The sequence below is a fragment of the Chrysochloris asiatica genome, unplaced genomic scaffold (assembly GCF_000296735.1).
Source record: "Chrysochloris asiatica unplaced genomic scaffold, ChrAsi1.0 scaffold00018, whole genome shotgun sequence".
Lineage (NCBI taxonomy): Eukaryota > Metazoa > Chordata > Mammalia > Afrosoricida > Chrysochloridae > Chrysochloris > Chrysochloris asiatica.
In genome coordinates this window covers 23,316,407-23,339,691 of record NW_006408536.1, presented here as the reverse complement: position 1 = coordinate 23,339,691, position 23,285 = coordinate 23,316,407, and the positions used below count along the sequence as shown (strand labels likewise).

Sequence of the window (23,285 nt, the reverse complement as noted above, 5' to 3'; positions counted from 1 at the left end):
CAAATCAGAGACTGATTTCAGGAGGGCTTGTCTGTTGACTCAGGCTTCGGGGGGGAGGGGGGGCAACGTTCAGGGACTTGAGGGGAGGAGAGAAGCTTTCCCAAAGCTGGTGAGCATGCACTTTGTTTCTGATTGATCAATGGGAACAGGTAACTCAGTGATTGATTTATGAGTCTAGGATCGGGGATGTGGAAGTTCTGTGTCTGGCCATGTCCTAGGTAGGGGGCATTGTGAGTCTCCTGTAAATCATATGAGAAGGGTTGTTGTTGTTTAGTGCTGTAGAGTCAGTTCCAACTCACAGCGACCCTGTATAGGGTTTCCAAGTAGTGACTGGTAGATTTGAACCACCAACCTTGCAATCCAGTGCTTACCCTACAGCACATGAGAAGGGTGGTCGTGAGCAGTCATTTTCCTGAACACAATTTGTTTAACCAGTATCACGGAGTTCAGGTAGAAGTCAACATTATTGAATAAATAAAGCCCAGCAGTCTCTCTGTTATAGGCCTCCTGGAAGAGGTAGGGTTCTCTCTCTAAGGGTGTGCTGTTGTTAAATGCTGTCAAGTCCATTCCATCTCCTAGCAACCTCAGAGGACAGAGTACAAGTGACACACAGGATTTCCAAGGCTGTCATCTTCACAGGACTAGACTGTCAGTTCTTTTGTCACCTGGAGCCACTGATGGGTTTGAACCACCAATGTTGTGGTTTAACAGCTCGTCACTCAACTATTGCACCACCAGGGCTCCTTCTTGAAAGGTATGTTGTTGTTGTTGTTAAGTGTCGTTGAGTTGATTCCAACTAACAGTGACCCTGGATTTCTGAGGAACAGCTGGTAAGTGTGAACCACTGACCTTGTGGTTCAAACCAATCTTGTGGTGCAGTGCTTATCCTACAGCACCACACCAAGACTCACAGGGTATAAGCCAGGGCAATTCAGCCAGGGCAGGACCCACCCAAGAGAATCACATTTGAAGGCAGGCTATGCTGTGGGCAGCTATCAGAGGCCACTGGGGAAATTGTTAAAAGAAGACAAAAGGGAATCTGTATGTGAGTGTGGAGCTATAGGATAAGCGCTGAACTGCTAACTAAAAAGTCAGCAGTTCAAACCCACCAGCCACTCCTTGGAAACTCTGTACAGGGTCACTATGAGTTGCAACTGACTCAATAGCACTTAACAACAACATGGCCCCTAACTTGAACGGAAGTGTTATACACACAGACATATACATATACAAGGGGGCTTCAAAAAATTCATGAAAAATGGAATTAAAATATGGGGGATTTCCCCATGAACTTTGAAGCCCCCTAGTATCAGAAAAAGTATAGCTCAATGAATTTGCCCAAAGTAAACACCCGTGTAACCAGTGCCTAGATCACAAAACAGAAAGTTTGCTCCCTTGAAGACTACTCGCCTTTTCCCACCCCCCTAATCCCACCCGTGCATGGGAACCATATCTTGAACTATTATACCACAGATTGTTGTTGTTGTTAAGTGCCATCAAGTTGGTTCTGACCCATAGCGACCCTGTATAGGGTTTCTGGGGAGTGGCTAGTGAGCTTGAACCGCCAACCTTGCTGTTCAAACTAACTTTGCAGTCCAGTGCATTAACCCACAGTGCCACACCAGGACTATTTTTGAACTTTATATAAACAAAATCCTACAGTATGTATTCAGTTGGGTCTAGCTTCTTCCATTCAATATTGTATTTGCAAGATTCAACCGTTGTTGCATGTGGCTGTAGTTTATTCCTCATCATCGCTATATAACATTCATTGCATGACAGACAAGTCATTTGCCCATCCTTCTGTTAGGAAACATTTGCATTGTTTCCAGTTTGGAGCTCTTATGCATATTGCTACTCTAATCACTTCAATTGTGTCTTTTCATGAGCATATATCTGCATTGCTGGTGTGGCTCTGTAGGATAAACACTGGACTGGCAATCAAAAGGTTGACAGTTCACCCGCCAGCCACTTCTGGAAAATCCTATACAGGGTCACAATGAGTTGGAACCCACTCAATGACACTTAACAGCAACATACAACCACTCCTCACTTATCGACTTGGGTAGGTTTCAAAGACCAGGTCATTGCGCACAAATGGAAAATAACTGAATAACTGCCAAATTACATCATTACATAATTGCCAAGTCATGTAGTCATGGCCCAGCCAAGTTCACACGTAACCTTAGCCATCGCAGCCAGTGGCATTCTTACCTTGTACTCGGCGTTCATTAACACCAGATGTATGTCATTGATGAGCAAAATAGATCATTTTCCCTCCAAATGTGAAACGTCATACAACAAGATAGCAAGTGAGGAAAGTTCCCAGGAGTAGAATTGCTGAGTTCAATAGATTCTGTCCAGCCATTTAAATTCCATTTGCTCCATCGGTTTTAGTTTCTTAAGGCTGTAAAATACCACAAAATATCACAAAGTGGGTGCTTTTCAACAACAGAAATTATTCTCTCACAATTTGGAAGGCTGAATCCTTCAGGCCCAGGGAGTCATGCTCCCTCTGAAGGCCCTAGGGGAGGATCTTTCCTTGTCTTCTCCAGCTTTTGTTAGCCCCCAGGGTCCTCCTAGGATACACACTGGACAGATAACTACAAGGTCAGCTGTACAAACAATACCAGATGCTCCCTAGGAGAAAACTGAGGCTGTCTGCTCCTATAAAGATTTACAGCCTTGGAAACCCTAAACAGGGTTGTTATGAGCCGGAATTGACTCTGTGGCAGTAGGTTTGGTTTTTAGGGGTTGTTGTTTGGTTTGGGGGTAGCCCCAGGAGTTCCTGGCATCCTTTGACTTGTAGATGGCTGTTTCCCCCTGTATGTGTCTCAGTGTCCACTCTCCTCTTTTATAAGACCACTCAGATTGGAGTAGGAACTCATGTGAGCTGATAACATCTTCAAAGACCCTGTTCCCAAACAGAGTCATGTTCACAGGCACTAAGGTTTTGACATCCTCACAAACTCTTCAAAATGGCCAGAGAACAGGGCCTCACCAGTGGGGTCCTGGGAAACCAACCCAGTGTCCTTTGCAATAGCGAGGTTCCATATTCCATATCCACATGTTCCCAATTCAATTCCCCTTTCTCTGTTTTCTCACTGGTCCCTGCAGATGAGAATGAGTGTGGCTTCAACCCTCGGCCGTGCCCACACAGATGTGTGAACACCCTCGGTAGCTACAAGTGCTTTTGTCTCAGCGGCTTCATGCTGATGCCAGATGCCACGTGTGTGAGTAAGTAACAACTTTCAGGCTGGTCTCCAGCCTCATTGGCAGTTTGGTTTTAGCCATTTGATATTTGGGGGAAAGTTGACTTTGGTGCTTTAAAGAAGAACAATCACAAAAAAATCTCTGATAGCATCTCAGGCAAAAATATTTGGGGGCATTTTCTATTTTTAAAATACACATAATGTGAACATGCCATTTTCTTCCGATTTTTTTTTTTTTAATCATTTTTTGTGTTTTCTCTTCTATGTTAGTAGTGTTGAGAGATTTATCTTCTAGCTCACTAGTTCTGGCTTCTATCTCTTCAATTCTACTCCTTTGCCCTTTCAGTGCATTGTCCATTTCTGATATTCTATTATTAATCGTTTGGACCTCTTTCTGTAGGTTTTGAATTGTTTCCAATGCTGTATCTATCTTATTTGATTGTTCCTGTAGCGCTTTCCTGACTTCTTCCTTATTTTTCTCAACTGCATTGTATAGTGTTTTGATACATTTTATAATCATTTTTCTGAATTCCTTCTCCGTCATTTCCAAAGCCTGCCCATCTTCCAGTATGGAGTGTAGTTTTCCTTCCAGCTCACTTGCCTCAGTCACTTTATCTCGTTTCTGGACATGTGCAGATATGGTCATCTGCTTCTGTTTTTTGGGCATATTCAGGGGTTATCTGTGGCCTTATTACTTAGATGGGTATGTATTTTGATATTTTTTATGCTTTCTGATTGCCTCCAGGTAGATGTGATCAGGAAATGGGCTTCCCTTTTCACTCTTCTTGAGAAATTTCAAGATGCCATTGTTGGTCGTTTTGATGTAACTTAGGATTTCATTTTTGGCCTATTTCCTTTTTTGTTTGCCTGTCCTGCTCCACAATCCCCATTCAGGCCTTTTTTCTAGTTGTAAACAGTTTAGGGCTGGCTGTGGCCATTTGGTTTTAATTGGAAACTGTCTCTTTAAATTTCAAGGAGATCTGTGTGCATGTGTAGTAGAACCCTCCAAGGGTGGGGCTGGGGCATCCACTAGCTCAGGCACCCCTTTAGTCACCAGAATGGAGGTGCGCAGACAGCAAGGGACCAATGAACAGATACCAAAAGAAAAGAATGGCCACACCTTTATCTCTGTGGTTCTGCCAGGCATCTGTGGCCGCTCTGATCCTTCCCCTACTTGGTCTCACCCAAAATGGCGGGTCCTGGAGCAGCTGAGCATCCCAAACTAGAAAGCAATGGATTTCTTGCTTCTGCCACAAATTCCCCCAGCTGTAAGCCTTCCAACCTTCTAAATATTCCTTTATATGTGGTTCAGAGTTCTGGGACAATTCCCTGAACCTGCTTGGTCAGGTATTCTGTGTTGTTGTTGGCAGAGCTCCTTACTGCACTTCCACCCGATCCACCATCTTGTTTGTTCTCCTTGAACATGCCATTTTAATGTGTACAATTCAGTGACATCTGAGTCTACTGGTAATGTTGTACAACTATCACTCTATCTAATCCCCTGCCCTGTAAGTGGTCACTCTCCAACCCCTAGAAACCAGTAACCTGCTTTCTATCTCTTTGTATTTGCTCTTCAAGGCACTTTTTAAATAGAAAGACTAAATGGGAAGGAGGGGGTATATATATAAGGGGGCTTCAAAAAGTTCATGGACAAATGGAATGAAAAGAGAATGGGAATTTTCCACACACTTCCTGAAGCCCTCTTGGATAGATAAAGGCAAGGATGTGTTGGATTTCTTCATGAAAATCAGCATGTTAAACAAACTAAACATATTGTTTTCAGGAGGTGATAACTTCCATTCAGGGGCATCAATTCTTCCTACCAACTACATTTCCCATGCCCCTTGCCCCACTCCCAAAGATTATAGTGACTCCTGTTGAAGATATATTCCAACTCACATTCCTGAAAAGAAAAACCCTCTGTGATAAGAAAACCCATGTCCTGTGGGAGGGAGCGGTTTGAGCCATTCATTTACGAAGAGGGAAAGCTTTTCCGGTTTTATGTTGCAACTGACAGGCAATTCCACACTCCCCTTTTCACCTCCCCCTTCCATCTCTTTTCTTTGCCCATTAAAATAAACAAAGGCATCAACAGTTGCCATCAGTCAACCCCAACTCCTGGTGACCCCATGTGTCTCAGAGTAAAACCATGCTCTGTAAATTTTGGCTGAGTTTTCAGAATTAGGTGGCCAAACCTTTCTTCTGAGACACCTCTGCTGCTGGACGTGAATCACCACTCTTTGGGTCAGCAGCTGAGTGTGAGCATGGAAACCTTTTATACAACCCAGAGACTTGTCTCTGCTCAGCACTCCCTAATGGACCCAGAGAGCCGAGCCTTTGCCATTGAGCCAGCTGACTCTGCACATGGAGTCATGGCACAGCCCTCCAGCCCAGTGACACTAAAATCTTGGCTCCTTGTTCCCTGGCTCCTCCTTTTCGTGTCCCTCCTTGGCCAAGAGCCTCCACCCCACCAGTCAAGGTCATCCAGATCCACCTTTAGCAAGCCAGCTGAAGAGCTAAAGCAGATATTCACAAGGTCTTTTTAAAAAAATCCTTAGGACATGAAGCAGAAACCCACATGAAGCAAACACAACACTTAATGAATTCTTAGCCAGAACCTACCCCCTTCCTAGATAGGGTAGTATTATCTACGCTTTTGTAGGAAGCACTTAAAAATTTTTTTAAAAAATACATGCTAACAGATATTTCTGAAACATTCCATGAAAGCCTCAACAGTGCCAGAAAAGATACCGTCCCCCAAATGGAGAGATAAAATTAGGTTCATTTTAAAAATTGATTTTAAAAGACAAAAACTAAAAAAGAATAACAATGGCTCAACATGACAACACATAACACGGAGGAACCTGGAGGACATTATTAGACTGAGTGAAATTCGTTGGTCACCAACAGACAGATATTGTATGTGATCGTTACTGTAAAAAAGTCAAGAAAAAGTTTTCAGTCTATAATAAATATTCTGTGATGGTTACCAGGGAAGGGAGCTGTGGGGTAATGCACTGGACTGCAAAGTCAATTTGAACCGCAAGGTCGGTGGTTCAAGCTCACCAGCAACTCCTCAGAAAACCTTATACAGGGTTGCTATGAGTCAGAAATGGCTTGCCAACACTTAACAACAACAGAGTGTAGACACGTGCTAACTTGGGTGATGGGGAAGGCAGTTAAAAAGAAAAGGAAAGAAAAAGAAAAGGCAATTGCTTCATGTGCTAGAAAGGAGAACTATACATACTTATTTTCTCATTAAGACAAACCGTTGGGAACTTTCCCACAAATAAAAAAAAGGGGGGGAAGGAAAGAAGAGCCCGAGAGAAAGAGAAGAGAAGGAGGAACGAACTAGAAATACAACCATCAGTAGGTGTCTGTTACAGTACCTTGACTTAGGTTTCTACCCCTGGACTCTCTTTGTCTAGTTCCCTATGTGTAGAGTTGACCTGTGTCTCTGGAGCTCAGCTCAGAGTCTCCTGCTAGCCTGGGGCCTCTGGTCTCTCCCTTTCATCTCTTTGTCACCTGGGTGCCTGGCATGTTCTGGGGGGGGTGGGGGGGTGGATGGAGGAAATACATCATCATATCATGCTCCCCTGTTATAGGCTGGAATCATATGACTTTTTAGTGCCCTTGCACTTACAAGCCACACATGCTGGACCCTTGCAAAGGAAATGCATCTTGGTGAGCTATTAAAATATGCTCAACAAGTAACCAAAAAATCCAAGTGTCTTTTTTTAAAAATAGAGGCAGATAGTTCCAGAGAAACTCATCAAGTACTCAACCTCAGCCATCTGCAGGGTATTGATTTCATTTTCATGCTCAGGAGACCTGCTATGGCGCTGTGGGATGAAGCACTAGACCACACGGTCTGTTTGAACCACAAGGCCGGTGGTCACAATGAGTCGGAACCGACTCAAAGGCACTTAGCAACCACAACAACATGGTGTCATGGTCACAACATGGCTGCCCCTGTTCCACATAGCACACCTATATTCAAGGTAGACAAAACTAAGGGGAAAGAGGTGATGGCAGCAAACACCTCTTCTATGCTTGTCCCTTTTATCAAGAAGCAAAATAAATATCTTTTCCAGAAGCCCTGCTCCCCTTCCCCCCCACTACCCACAACTGGGTCACATGACTACTCTTTAGTCTAAAGGCCTCAGTGATGGGAAGTGGCAAAAGAAAAGGGGATCCAGAATGGCTATCGGTCATATCTACCACATGTTTCAAAAAGCCACTTAAAGACCAAGTCTTGTGACTTGGGTGAGGCATCAGAGAGCTCACTAGAATAGTTTCCTTTACTCTGATTGCTCAGGTTGATCATCTGCCTCAGAAGTGGCATTTCAATTTAGATAGGCGACATAAAGGAGGGATTGGGCTAGTGCATGAGGAGAGAGTGAGGCAGGCGTCAGTAACCAAGGGAAGCCTGCCCTACGAAGACAGTCTAGTTCAACACACTGGACAACAAAATGAACCACAGGCAAGATTCAGAGTATGGCCTCTTCTCGGGACTCAGACAATGGCAAATCTCCTGCAATGCAACCCCACCTGTCACACTGAATGTCCCAACATTTTGAAACAGTTCCCAGGGAAGCACTTTCTAGCATTCAGGAGGAAGAGGCTAATAATGCTGGCCTGTTGTTTTCAGACTCTCAGACATGTGCCCTGACAAGCTGCCAGTATGGCTGTGAAGAGACAGAGGGTGGGCCACGGTGCCTGTGTCCATCCTCAGGACTGCGTCTGGCCCCCGACGGGAGGGTCTGCACAGGTAATACAGCGTCTGCCGCTCCTACCTTGGCCCTCTTTCTTCAACTCTTTCTTCATTTTTCACATCCTGTTCCCAAAAGTGCTGATTTATGTCCCTTTTGGAGACGATGACGTTTTTTAAACATATAATTTCTAGACACACTTTGGGGTGCTAAAAAGAACACTGTCTTATTTTTGATGGCCTAATGTCTGGGGAGCCCTGGTGTGGCACTCTAGAATGAGCATTGAAAAGCCAGCTAAAAAGTCAGTGCTTCACCCCCTCCCTACACAGAGTAGACAGGAATGGGCAACTTGAACATTGGCTACCCAAAATGGGGGGGAGGGGGACTACAAAGGCAAGAAGTGACTGGCTTACAAGTTTTCAAGAGGGAACCTAGATCCAGAGGGTGTGGAGGAAGGTAGAATCTCCACTGAGTAGTGTCCAATCTGTCTAGGCGGGGCTGATGAAATGAAATGCGGATAGGTCTCTTGTGATAGATAGTGAATAATTGTTATCAGGACTGATTGTGAGGGTTGGAAATGTAAAGGTAGACATTTTGTAGCAAAGAGGGGAGTGATTAACTTTTCAGTCTAGGAGCGAAGGTCCCTGGGACGATCAAGGGAGAAGAGCAGAGAGCGGGACCCTACCCAGAGAAGGAGTGATGCCAGAGATGGAGGCAGAGATGATGACGTGGAGAGATGGAGCAGCTGGGGACTTTAGACACAGAGAGGGAGAGGGGCTGTGTGCTGATGATGAGGGGGTCAGGCTTGTAGTGTATACCCTTTGGTTGATTGATGATTCATGGAGGGGATTTTAACCATGGCAATGAAATTATATACGATAGGATGAATGTAAAACTAATGTTCTCCCATGTAAACTATCACATAATTCACAATAAAACATTTAAAAAAAAAAAAAAAAAAGTTGGTGGTTCAAACCTTCCAGCCGTTCCACAGAAATCTTATAAGGATTGCTACAGGTCAGAACCCATTCAGTGGTACTTAGCCTTAGTGAAGTAGCCCTGATAGTACTGTGGGTTAGGTTTTGGGCTGCTAACCAAGAGGTTGGTGGTTCAAGTTTAAGATGAGTCTGTCTGCTTCTATAAAGTTTTATAACCTCAGACACCTATGTAGGATCGCCATGAGTCAGAAGGTGATCCCAGGAAAACTGGTTGAGAAGTAGGGAAGTGTCACAGGGAAGGGAAGCAACCTGTGCAGGGTGAGCTCAATGAGCAAGTTAACTGGACCATGGGCACCTCTGGAAGAGGGGGAGGGGAGAGGGCACTGGGTATTATCTACTAGACTATATAGAGTCTCTGATACCGAACTGATTCAACTGCACTTAATATTTTTGCTTTTCAACCCTTTTAAGGAGCCTTTTGCAACAGATTTACCCAATGTAATACTGCATTTGATTTCTTGGCTGCTGCATCTATGGGTGTTGATTGTGGATCCATTGAAGCTTTGACAATATCAGTCTTTTCTTTCTTTATCTTGACGTTGCTATTAGTCCAAAAGACATAGATAAAAGACAAAGAATATTAATAAGGGATGCCAAACAAAGCAGAAGGTTGAAAGACTTCTTAATCTCTTCAGATTTAATTAAGTCAATATCAGTATAACTTAGTATTCTTTTTTCTTCATCAATAGAAATATGGTTCATTCAAGATTGTTGTTGTTCAGTGGTGTTGAGTCGGTTCCGACCGATAGTGACCCTGTATAGGGTTTCCAAGGAGTGGCTGGTGAGCTTGAACCACTAACCTTGCAGTTCAAACTGACTTGGCAGTCCAGCGCATTAACCCACAGCACCACACCAGGACTCATTCAAGAAACCGAAGGGTTTATTTGTCCTCAATGTACCTGAATTATGATGTTGGCAAAGAATGTTGAAAGCACTGTGGACTTCCAGAAGAACAAACAAATCTGTCTTCTAAGAAACACAGCCAGAATGCTCCTTAGAAGCTAGGATGGTGAGGCTTCATCTCTCCTACTTTGGACATGTTGTTAGGAGGGACCAGTCCCTGGAGAAGGACATCATGCTTAGTAAAGTGGATCAACGAAAAAAAGAAAGACCTGCCAATGGGATGGATTGACACAGTGGCAGCAGCAGTGGGCTCAAACCTAATAATTGTGGGGATGGTGCAGGACTGGGCAGTGTTTCTTTCTGTTGTGCAGAGGGTCACTATGAGTAGGGACCGACTCAGTGGTACCTAACAACAACAACAACAAAATAATAATAGCATTTCTATGACAAGACTAATTCTTAAATAAATGGAATCCATATTTGGCCATTTTTCTTGTCAGGAAAACGGGATGTGCACACAAGGAATTGTCAAAATTATTTTGCTCAATTCAACACTTATTTATTACATTAAGAATGCAAAGGGAAAAAATTTACCAGTCCCAACTTGTGTGTTTAACTGTAAGTCCAAAATAGCTGCATATCATTTATTTGATTTGACATCTAAAAGTTAAAGCTGGTCAACACAGCTGTCAACACCCCTGTAACGTGACTATCAATCCTAGAAAAGAATGGTACTTTTTGTTTGCCAAAGTTACATGCATACATCATTATACTTGACCCACAATTTGTATATAGGCACATTCCTGAAGATGTTTTAGTTAATATTAATTAATATTGATTATACCAACATACTACAGTTCTGGTGTGGCACTGTAAAAGTCCAGGACTACTAACCTAAAGGTCGGTGGTTCAAACTCACTAGGTGCTCCTCAGACACCCTCTATAGAGTCTCTATGAGTCAGAACTGACTCAATGGCACTTAACAACAATAATATATTATTACATTACTAATATTACTATAAATTAATATTAACAAATGGAAGACCAACCACATTTCTGAGTTGAATCAATGTTTCAGGAGCCCTGAAGGAGCTTGCCAATAAAATAATTATCTTCTAAGTTGCAAAATGTGTTTGTGTATTTGACTTATTTAAAGTATAGTTGTCAGATTCTATCTGCAAAAATTTTATGTGTTCTGCAACAACATGGAGGCCTGGTGTGGCGCTGCGGGCTAATGCATCAGACTGCAAAGTCATTTGAACTGCAAGGTCAGTGGTTCAAACTCACCAGCTGCTCCTTGGAAACCCTATACAGTGTCGCTATGGGTCAGAATTGACTCTACAGCACTTAACAACAACAACAACATATATGTTGTTGTTGTTGTTGTAAGTACTGTGGAGTGGGTTCCAACTCATAGTGACCCTGCACAGGGTTTCCGAGGCTGTAAATCTTTACGGGAGCAGAAAGCCTCATCTTTCTCCGGCAGAACAGCTGGTAGTTTTGAACTGCCGACCTTGAAGTTAGCAGCCCGATTCGTAACCACTATGCTACCAGAATAGTTGGGAAATATTTATGCATTGAACAAACATTTAGCATATACATCCCAAGTGACAGACCCACAATTCATGCTCCAGAAGAACCAGGAGGTAACGAAAGAAGATGTCAACACAATCAGCCCTTCATATCTCAGGGTTCTGCATCTATGGATCCAGCCAACCACAGGTAGAAAATATTTGAATAGGGAAAAAACAGCAATCCCTCAAAGGGTCAGAGTGAGTCTAAAGTGCTATTTACATGGTATCTGTTGTTGATGTTAAGTACCCTCCAGTCAGTTCCAACTCATAGGGACCCTACATGGGGTTTCTGAGGAGCGGCTGGTGGATTTGAACCACCGACCTGGTGGTTATCCTACAGTGCCATATTCCAGATACTGACAAAGTCTCATACTTAATACAATGTAAAATGAAGTGCTTTTTACATGGTGGTGTTGTTGTTGTGTGCCATCAAGTTGATTCTGACTCATAGCGACCCTGAATAGGGGTTCTAAAGAGCAGCTGATAGGTTTTAATCACCAACTTTGCAGCTAGCAGTCCAGTGCTTATCCTGCAGCACTATTTATATTGTATTCGGTATTTATAAGTAATCTAGGATTTTTTTCAAGCATATGGGAGGCTATGTATAGGTTGCATGTACACAAATACTACAGCATTTTATATAATGATCCCTTATATAAAATGCTGTCCTAGAAGCAATTCCCCACTGGGATACTGAGCAAAGTGAGGACAACATGGCACAAATACATGAAAGAGAAGAGCTATGAGCATGCCTGGAGGGTTCTAGAACACTTCGTGGAGGATGTGACATTGGTACCAGAGTAGACACCGTTTTCCAGTGTGTGTGTGTGTGTTTATGTGTTTGCGTAACAGTGGGCCCTTTTCTTGTTATCATTGACACCTTGTGCTTCTGTACTCTAGATATTGATGAATGTGCCTCTGGTAAAGCCATCTGCCCCTACAATCGAAGATGTGTAAATACATTTGGAAGCTACTACTGCAAATGCCATGTTGGTTTTGAACTGAAATACATCCATGGACGATATGACTGTGTAGGTAAGATTTAAGCGGCACCCTGACCTCTCTTCCTGTCTCCTCCCAAACCTGTAGGTTCTCTCTACAGATATACTGAAGTCAAGTCCATCTTTTGAATAATCAGTATATAAGACCAGTTTAATACCACATTAAAAAGTGATTTAAGGTTTCTGACATTTAAGGAACTCCAATGGAATTAGTTACATGAAGCCAAGTCACTAAAAATTGAAAGGAAGAAACTTCAGTGTCTACTGATCTACCATGCAGGAGAAAGATAAGACTTTATGTTCCCATGAAGATTTACAGCCTCAAAAACTCTATACAGGAGTTGGAACCAACTCCACAGCACACTACCACCACCACCACCACCACTGATCCATGGGACAAACAAAATACCTTGAGATGGTTTTCATGGGATTTTTTTTTTTTAATTCAGTTGGGTTTTGTTTTGTTTTGTTGTGCTTGTATTTTTTATTCTGTCTCTAGGTACACATCTAAAAATGGGAACAGTCAAACAGCACTCATTTCGTAGGTGAGAAAGGAAGAATAAGTAGACCAGATCACTGTGGTTTCTTCCCAAGTGTCCATCAAGGCAGCTAGAGAAAAATTCCTGAAGGCACGTTCCCATTCCATAACCATGGAGACCACTCTCCAGTAAGAGTATAATATCAGCAAGCTATCGGCCTAAGGGAACTGAATAAAACTTTTTTGTCCCTTACTGACAAGGAGCCCTGCTGGCACTCTGAGTTAGGCATTGGGCTGCTAACTGCAAGGTTGGTAGTTCAGACCCACAGCCACATTGCAGGAGAATGAAACTTTCTGCTCTAGTAAAGATTTGCAGCCGCAAAAACCCTATCCAGAGCGGTTGGGATCAGAATGGACTCACGAGCAGTGGGTTTGGGCTATCCCTTAGGGAACGGATTGCAGGGCTCAAGAAGCCTGTGAAATGCTGTCATCTTGGAGCCCTGTATGAACTCCCATTGACATCGTATCATAAGATGGGACCTGGCCTACAATGAAGGGAAATTCTGGCTCTCTCTGGATTCCTGGTCAAATCATATGGGTAATAGAGGTGTGCTCGTGGCATGAAAAGCTATCAGTTGAGGGGGTGGGGGGGAAGAATAGGATTTTTTTTCAGCCCCACACTCAGCACGTCCCAGGACATGTCTTGAGTAATCATGCTGGGGCAACTTTTGGTTCCTGGGTTTTGAACAGTCTTACAAGGCCTCCACAGCTTTTTGCTCAAATCTGCTCAAACACAAGACAGGCTTGTAAAATCCATATTTCTTTGGGGCCCCACAACTAGAGGTGGGACAGGTCTCCCATGCCCTCCTCCTGCAGGCCCACAAAGCTCAGTAATTTGGTGATGCTGTACCAACCCATTGAGTTGATGCCAATTCAGAGAGACCGTGTAAGACAGAGTAAAATTACTCCTTAAGGTTTTAAGGTTGTAAAGCTTCAAGCAAAGAGTGGCTGGTAGGTGTGAACCACCACCCTTTTGGTTAGCATCTAAGTCCTTTAACCAGTGTGCCACCAGGGATTCTTGATGCTGTGTTGTTATTGTTAAATGCTGTTGAGTTGGTTCTGACTCATAGCAATCCTGTATAGAGTTTTCAAGGCTTCAAATGTTTGTGGGAGCAGAAAGTCTCATCTTTCTTCCACAGAGCAGCTGGTGGGCTCGAACTGTCAACCTTCTATTCTGCAATCCAATGCTCATCATATGAAGCCACCACACTCCCTTGATGTTGTGTTAGGGGAATGTAGTCTTGTTTGCCGATCCCTAAACAGAGGATTATGGGGATAGGGTGGGAATTCACATGGAGAGCTTCCAAAGGAAATTCACCTTTCTGATTTAAAAAGTGATTTAAGATTAGCATCTACGCTCCCTTTGCGGCTAAATTAAAACAGTAGGCTATTGTGTGTGGGTATGTCTACAAATGCTTCGCTAGAACTCTGAGGTGGCTAAGAGGGTTGAAGAACCTCTCATTTGAGTGGAATTTGACAGTCTTTCCAAGTCTAAAGCCAGCTGACAAGATCAGACCAGCCTGACCCTTGCTCTTGGCAGTCATCGGAACAAAATGCTTGTGCCTATACTTTCAGATGATGTCAGTGGTTTCTAGCACAGCCTGTCCTTTGTTTGGTTAGGAGCTCCAAGCACTTCCAAATATAGGATTTCTTTTCTGATATTGGTCTTTAGTTTTAAATCAGACAGGTGGAAAAGTTAAGGAACAAACCTCAACAGCCTACAGATTTCAATAGCATTGATAAGCAGAAGATGACGATTGCTAGCGGGCAGGTGAGCTGCAGACATTCTTGCCAAATCCTAGGCGTCGTCCAAAGCCAGGGCTCTCAGCCAGTGCACCTGGAGTCCTGAGCACATTCTCCTTCTCAGGCAAAACTTGGTCTGTTGCGGGTGTTGAGCGGCAAGTTCTGACCACTAAGCTGTTCCCTGGAACATTCATATTTTTAGATCTAAATGAATGTGCTGTGAATACCCACCCATGCAGCCTCCATGCCAATTGCCTCAATACGCAAGGATCCTTCAAATGTAAATGCAAGCAGGGCTACAAAGGCAACGGACTTCAATGTTCTGGTAAGTAGCGTTGGGCAAGGTGTCTTAGCTAGGCCAAAGAAAGCCTTCTTTCCATGTCTCCTTTCTCCCTCCATTTCTCTGTGCGCTTGTGTGTTCACAGGTGTGCACGTGCATGTATGTGCTCATGTGCATGCATTTACCTGGACTCTGCCTCAGCCTTGCCATCTTTGCTAATTGGATCACATCTGCAACCCTCCCTGAAGTTGTAGGCACTAAATTTAAGGAACAGAAATGGTTCTGGACTTTTCTGGTCAAAACATACTCTCCAATATTGAAAATAAGATTTAGAGACAAAAGATTCTGAGCTAATGGATCAGGATATACTAGGTTGTTGTTGTTGTTGTTAGGTGCACAACAGAACAAGGAGACATTGTCTGGTTCTGCACCATCCTCACAATTGTTGCTATGTTTAAGGGTAGGTTCTGGTATAATAACAAAGCAATCCTCAAATGTCAGTGACTGAAAAATGTTAAGGCTTTTCTAACCATGTGAATGAGGATATTGTTCTAGACTACACCACCAAACCAAAGGGTGATGAAGCTGGCATCGCTTTATCTGTCACCCTCCATTTTATTCTGGATCTGTTTTTATGAATGTGTAAGGATTTATAGCCTCAGAAACCCTGTACAGGGTCGCTATGGGTTAGAACCGACTCGACGGCACTTAACAACAACAACAACAACAACAATAACAGTTCCATTGTTCTTGCCAGTGAATTTTTTAATACTTAGTAGTGGTGATGTGCCGTGGAGTCGGTTCCGACTCATAGTGAGCCTGTACAGGGTTTCTGAGGCTGTAAATCTTTATGGGAGCAGAAAGCCTCATCTTTCTCCCACAGAACAGCTAGTAGTATCGAATTGCTGACCTTAAGGTTTGCAGCCCGATTCGTAACCACTACGCTACCAGAGTTCCTTTTTAATGCTTCTGTGCATTTAATATATCTTAAGAGCTATAAGGAGTCCTGGTGTGGCACTGTGGGCTAATGCGCCAGACTGCAAAGCCGTTTGAACTGCAAGGTCGGCAGTTCAAGCTCACCAGCTGCTCCTTGGAAACCCTATACAGGGTCACTATGGGTCAGAACTGACTCAATGGCACTTAACAACAACAACAACAACATGGATAAATCAAATGTTAGAACAATAGTTGTCACTGTTATTAACAAGTACAACAACAATAAAGGTTTAGGTCTCACTCGTGCTATATCCAAACAGAGTGTCAGGAGATTTCTTCTCAATATAGTCACTTGGTGACCCAAGGCCCACCCATCTTATGGCAGCCCTTTTTCACACTCCAGCCTTAAGGTTTATGGAAAAAGAAGCATGGGCGATCATGCACTGACTGTTGATTCATTCAGCCTGGACATGTCTAAATTCAAGGGGCAAAAAATATATAATCCTGCCATGTGCCTCAGAAGAGAAGAGCAGCAGAAACCATCAAGAATACCCAGAATGTCTACCAAGGCAAGTGTGCCATGATTACAGTGTCTTTGGATGTCTACAAGCCATCCATGCTTAGCCTCTTCCCATACAGCTCTTTGAGCACTGGCTCAGCGTGTGATTAAACTTGGTGAATGCCCTGAGCCAACTTTCTCATATGCCCTTAAGCAGAGTGCCCGCATGTTTTCATCAATGCAACTGCCAGCTGTGCCTTGACCTAAGTCCCAGCCCACGGCCCCCTCTGCTCATTGCTCCTGGTGACAGAAATGGCTGTAAGAGAATGTCCACTCAGGCATGACTAAAATCAACTAGACCTGCTTTGATAGACAGTTGGCAGCACACCTGTGAAAAGTTCACAAGATGCCAGTGTGCTGTGGCTGACGACCATTGGGCAAGAATGTGTCCAAAAGCATCTAACCAAAAAAACTGAGTCTGGAAATCAAATTCTATGAAGAAATGCCGAAAGAACTTGGCAGCATTAAGTCTGGGGGAAAAGTAATAAAACAGTGTGGAAAAGTAGACATCACACCTATCAGATAAAAGTCATTCCTCTAAGACCATCTAAGGATGTTAGATTCTCCCTCTTAAAAATGACTGCCATGTAAAAGCCCAACCATGGAGCAGGCTGCCCCACAGAGTAGGGACATTCTACTGCCACAGGCTTTTGAGACACAGGCTCTGAGACAGATTCCTGCCTTGGACTGGATAGTGAATTAAAACAACCACTCAGTCCCCAGTCATGGGTTCTGTGGTTCCCATCCCTCTGTATAGGAGTCCCTGGGTGGTACAAATGGTTAACAGACTTGGCCGCTAACTAGCCAAGAACTAGTTTAAGTCTATTCAGAGGTGCCTCGAAAGAAAGGTCTGGTGATCTACTTTTGAAAAATCAGCCACTGAAAACTCTATGGAGCACAGTTCTACTCTGACACATATGGAGTCACATGAGTGGGCATCAACTCAATGGCAACTGGTTTTAGAAGTGCCTGTGATGTCCTACTGAGTGAGACTTTATTGTGCGAGAAAGAGATAAACTGGCTGCAAGGGGGCTGTAAGTAGGTGGGTTGCAGGAAGAGAATGCCATAACTTCAGGAGGTCCCCGGAGTGAAAACTGAATGAATCATCTTTCCATGTAAGTAGCCGTCAAGAGGCTGGTGTCTAAGGCACCTTCATGCCACCAAATTTGAACACGTAGAGTCTAGTGTTTTCGTTTCCTAATGCTGCCACAAATGGTGGCTTTAAGGAGAAGAAAAGTATCTTCTTATGGTTCTGCAGGCTAGAAACCCAAATCAGGGTATCAGCCACATTGATTCCTTCAGAGACTCTGAGCTTCTAACAGCTTATAGACTGATAAGGTCCGCTTATCACATGAACCATCCTCCTCTGTGGGTTCTGCTTTTCATCAAACAGCATTGAGAAGGGATGCACCACACCCCCTTATTCTACTCTAACCTCATTGACATAACAAAAGAAAAGCCCTCTTCCCAAACAGGTGCAGGGGTCAGGACTTGAACATAATTGGTTGTGGGGTGGGGGGCATGATTTAGTCCAAAACATCCAGGATCACTTGCCACAGGAAGGCCTGAAGTGAAATCTTAGCTCTTGCCCATACTGGCTCAAAGAAACCTTGAACAAGTTTCTTAGCCTCTCTAATCTGTTTCCTCTGATCTAAACAGGATTCATATCATACTCTGGCTGGTGCTTGGAACCAGCCTCTTGGCGCTCCCTAACATCACTGAGGCTGGGGGGACAGATCCATTCTTCCCCCGGCCACCCCGGCCCAGTACAGTGGGTTCTTTCTGCGCTACAGCATCAGGGTTTTCTCTAGGAGACACAACCCAGAAAGTCCTAGGGACAACTGTCAACCAGTGGGGACAGAGAGTCTGTGGATAAGTACCCCATCATTCCCTTCACAGAGTGGGACAACTCAGAGGCATACTCTCCATGGTCTTCCAGTATCCTCAGTGGGATTGAACCCCAGGTGCACATAGCCATAACCTACACGTTGTTGTTGTTGTTGTTGTTGTTGTTGTTGTTGTTGTTGCTAAGTGCTATCAAGTCCGTTCTGACTCATAGAAACCCTGTATAGGGCTCCCAAGAGGTGGCTGGTGAGTTTGTACGGCCGACCTTGTGATTCAAACCAACTTTGTGGTCCATTGCTTATCCTACAGCAGCCGCACCAGGATTCCAATCTACACATTAAGTCACCCTTTATGAGTTTTCTCACTTCCCTGTTCCCTCACTTATAGAGATCCTGGAGTCACCTCCCAAGTTAATTACCTGTATGTATGTTTCAGTCATTAACCTTATTGTCCTGTCTTCATTCATTTAAACTTCAAAAACAGCTATTCTTATCCCAATTTTATAAGTGGAGAAACTGAGGCAAAGAGAGGGTAAGTTCTAGTTTGAGGTCATATGACTAGAAGACGTGGTAGCTAGGGAGTCAAACCCAGGCATGCCCCGTTTTATGGCGTTTCACTTTACTGCACTTTTCAGATTTTTTTTACGAAATGAAGGTTTGTGGCAACCTTGTGTCAAACAAGTCCATTTTGTGTTGCTTGTTAACCGCTGTCGAGTCAGCTCCAACTCCTAGCCACCCTATGCACAACAGAACACACCACTGCCCAGTCCTGGACTAGCCTCCCAATTGTTCTGTCTGAGCCCTTTGCTGCAAGTGCATAGGCACCATTTTTCCAACGGCTTGTACTCACTTCATGTCTCTGTGTCACATTTTGGTCATTCTCCCAAGTTTCACACATTTTCATCATGCTGTCACACACTTAATAAGCTATAATATAGTGTCAGTGTAACTTCTATATACACTGGGAAACCATTCCTGTGGTGGGTGGTCTGGAACTCTGAGGTCTGCCTGTGTAGGTTGTCCCATGACTGACAGCTACCCTCTGTGATGGAGATGTCTCCATCTCGCTTCTCTGACAAAGTCTTGCTTCCATTCTCACCCCTGCCTGCAGCCTGGGTCCCACAGTACACTATATTCTCCATTCACAGTTGAACTTCTCCAAGGACTGTAAGCAAAACTCTTGCCAGATGACAGGAAATCATCTGATGAATAAATGTTAAAACCACAGTCCTCCTGGGTTAGTTATTCCCACATCATACTGATCTTCTAGAAATAACACCTTATCCCAAAGACATGAAATTCAAATTAGAACTCTCAGGTCTTAATTCTTCTTCAACGTAGACGATGTGGGCAAAGTGGGCCTTCAGAGAACTTGCAAATCCCTCCTAGGAGAAATTGCCAACTTCACCAATGAGTATGAAGAAGACCAGTGTGCAAACCTGAAGGGTCTGGAATTCCCTACTTTCATGTCTGAGATCTTCAGACTTGCTAAAGACCCTCCTAATACAACTTCTTCCCATGTTCTTATATTCTGGAAAAGATGATGCAATGATAAGGGATATTATGAAAGGAAAATAATCATTAGTTATGTCAAATTGGAAATCGACATACGGTGACAGACAAAGCCAGCTCTGTTCTTTAGGCTGCATTTTTGTCCTTGCTCCAGCTTGCTCTTTACATCCTTAGGGGGAAAATTATTGATACCACAAAGGTTAGGGTGTCTTGATTTCTTTTTTTTTTCTTCTCTCTCTCTCTCTTTTCAACCAGAAAAACGTCAAAGCAGAAACTGAAAGCAGATGTTTCAGTTTGCCTGGTGCGGATTGAAACCCACTCTCATTAATTATTAAAGTCCAGAGTTTTATGTTACTGATTGCATAAAATAAATGTATAGGTGGTGGGTGGTTCCTGTTCATTTTTCATACTGGGTACTGGGAAAAGATTCAGGGAACCGTGGACAGAATGACATAGTAGGGTTTCTAGTGAAAGATTAGGACTTTACAGTCAACACTTGGAAAAGTAGATAAAAGAGGCCATCTGCAGATCAGGAAAATGAGGCACGATGTATTACTTGCATTCATACTTACTGACTTGGTACCTATAACTTCACACTGTTACAGTGATAAATAACTAGACTATTTCATTGAAAAGGGAAGTGTATCTGTTTTGTCATAACAGTCTTTGATGGGAAAGTAAATGCTACATAGCTAATTAGTAGCATAGATGTTTTCAAAGCAATTTTCTTACTCTTTTTGGTTACTCTAACATATTATAGATTTTTGTCCATTTTTTTCTACCAGTTTGATGCAGATTGTCAAGGAGCTGACTCTTCAAAGAAGAGATTAAAACACTGGTTAAAACAACAACAACAAAAAAACCTCAAAATTCTAATCCAATTTATTTTTATACTTTTTTTTTTTTTTTTTTTTTTGTCTAGGCTTAGGGCTTTTTGATTTTTGTTGTTGGGAGATTTTTGGTTTGGGTTTTTATTTTTTAATGACCTCTTCTATTTCATTTATTGTTGTTAGGGGTCTGTTCAAGTTTTCTACCTCAGTCTGGGCTAGTAGGTAATAAGTTTCGAGAAATTCATCCATTTCTTGTTGGTTATCATTTTTAGTTAGTTCTGTTGTGTTATTTGTATCTGTTTCCTCTTTTCCTTTGTTAGTCTGGCCAGTGGTTTGTCAGTTTTATTAACCCTTTCTAGTCTTGTTGGGGTTTCTATTTTTATTTTTTCTGGTTTCTGTTTCATTTATTTGGGCTCTACTTTTTAGCCCTAGTGTGGTGCTGTGGGATACAACACTGGACCACAAGGTTGGTTTGAACCACAAGGTCAGCAGTTCAAACTCACCAGTGGCTCTTCGGAAACCCTGTATAGGGTTGCTATGATTCAGAACTGACTTGACAGCACTCGACAATAAAAAACCTGTACTCTTTCTTTCTTCTAGTGATTGTGAGCTTTTTGGATGGTCTTTTTCTATTTGTTGGAGTTATCAGGGCAAGGTGTTGGTTTGGGCTCTTTCTTACCTTTTTGGTATGTGCATTTATTGCTGTAAATTGACCTCTAAGTACTGTTCTCTCTTTTTTTTCTCTCTCTCATTTTAAAAAAAACTTTTTTTATTGTGAATTGAGTGAAGGTTTACAGAGCAGATCATCAATTTTACATTCAACAAATCCTACACTTGGTTTCATATCATATCAGTGATTGCAGTCCCCTCCGTGTAATGTCACGTATCCCACTTCCTCCCTGTGATTCTTGTTTCAATTCCTCCTTGTTTCCCAATCCTTCTAAAATTTGTCCTTTGTTGTTGTTGTTGTTGTTAAGTGCTTTGAGTCAATTCTGACTCACAGCAACTCTGTACACGGTTTCCAAGGAGCAACTGACGGATTTGAACCGCCAACCTGGTGGTTTACCGTCAAATGCTGATCCTACAGCACCAAACCAGGAGTTCTTAGGTTATGTGATTCTTTTTAGGACTCAAGTTGGTGTCTACTACCCTATTTCATTCCCCTCTAAACTATAGCCAGGTGGTAGAATTGAGTGAATTGATTCAGGAGTTATGAAAACCTTTTTGTTTACTCTCAGACGGGCATGGGCCTAGGTATTTTAGAATAGAAAAATGGACTTGATTTCAAAAATGAGTGTTTTTAATTTTTTAAAAAATAAACTATTTTGTTGCATCGGTTGAATAGTCTGAATTATTATGGCTAGTATCCCTTGAAAAAAGACAAGCATCTTTAGATTCTAGATCTGAAGGAATGTAAACCAATCTAGAGAAAACTACCATTTAACCCTCATACAGTAATAAACCTATCATGGAAATAGAGCTGGAAAAGGCTCAGTCATCAACTTTACCCTCCAATCCTCGCTCTGCCTCTAGGTAGCTCAGTGATTTGGGATAAAACACTAAGTTTCCTTTTGTCTACCTTTGGAGTTCTTCTACACTCACCCCACCCCTCAGGACCAATGATCCACTGGGAAATAGGAGGCCACAACCTAGAAGTTCATTTTTAAGTTGGTGGTGAGAAATCAGAAATCTATGGAAAGCAGGAAATAGAGCTGCCACTATAAATGCTGAATGAATAAAATCAATTCGCTTTCAATAGTCATTGACTGTGGTGAAGAAATTCAAAGGGAAGAGAAAAAGAGAAAGCAAAATTTGGTATGTATACAGGGAAATATAAATTACTGGTTTTTACTCATAAATTGTCCATTATTGGCAATGTCATATGGTTTAATACCACAGCTAGCATCTTTGAATATCAAATTGGAACAAATAAATAGGGTTACCAAAGCAACATCGAAGGGACCTTGGTGGTGCTATGGGTTAGACATTGAACTGCTATCTGCAAGGTCAGCAGTTTAAACCCATCAATCAGCCTTTCCAGGAAGCAAGATGAGGTTGTCTGCCCTCGTAAAGTTGTCGCTGTGAGTTGGAATCAACTTGATGGCAATGTGTTTAAGGTTTTCTGTTTTTGTTGGAGAACGCCAGCTTTGGGGAATATCAATATGAAAGCAGAAATATTAGAAGTCCCTGGAAAATCCATCCCTTGGGATCTGTAGCCCAACTGGGTAACCAGTAACCAGCTGCTGTTGATCATATCTGACTCATGGTGACCCCCTGTGGGTCAGAACAGAATTGTGCTCTATAGGATTTGTCAATGGTTTTTCAGAAGTTGATCACAAGTTCTTTCTTCTGAGGTGCCTCTGGATAGACTTGAACCTCCAACCTTCTTGTTAGCAGTTGTGCACATTAACCATTTACAACACCCATGGATGGACTCTAGCCAATTGAGTTAAAAATAAAGTAACTGCTGTGGAGTCCATTCTAATGCATAGCAACCCTGTAAGATAGAGTAGAACTGTTTCATAGGGTTTCCAAGATTGTAACTCTTTATGGGAGCAGACTGCCTCATCTTTCTCCAAAGGAAAAGCTGGTGGGTTTGAACTGCTGATGTTTCTGTTAGCAGCACAATGCTTGACTCACTGTGCCACCAGGGCTCCTTATAGGAAGTTATTGCACCAAAACATGTGTCCTCTAACTGTCTCC

The 23,285-nt window shown here is 42.8% G+C and overlaps 1 protein-coding gene across 1 annotated transcript in view; it reads left to right on the top strand.

The window, feature by feature from the left end:
* EGFL6 (EGF-like-domain, multiple 6) overlaps nucleotides 1-23,285 on the top strand; it is a 70,859-nt gene that overhangs the window by 30,989 nt on the left and 16,585 nt on the right. The window contains exons 6-9 of the mRNA XM_006835696.1: nucleotides 3,118-3,237; nucleotides 7,864-7,983; nucleotides 12,240-12,374; nucleotides 14,824-14,946. Of these exons, the coding sequence (XP_006835759.1) occupies nucleotides 3,118-3,237; nucleotides 7,864-7,983; nucleotides 12,240-12,374; nucleotides 14,824-14,946 (498 nt within the window). The remainder of the gene's footprint in view (nucleotides 1-3,117; nucleotides 3,238-7,863; nucleotides 7,984-12,239; nucleotides 12,375-14,823; nucleotides 14,947-23,285) is intronic.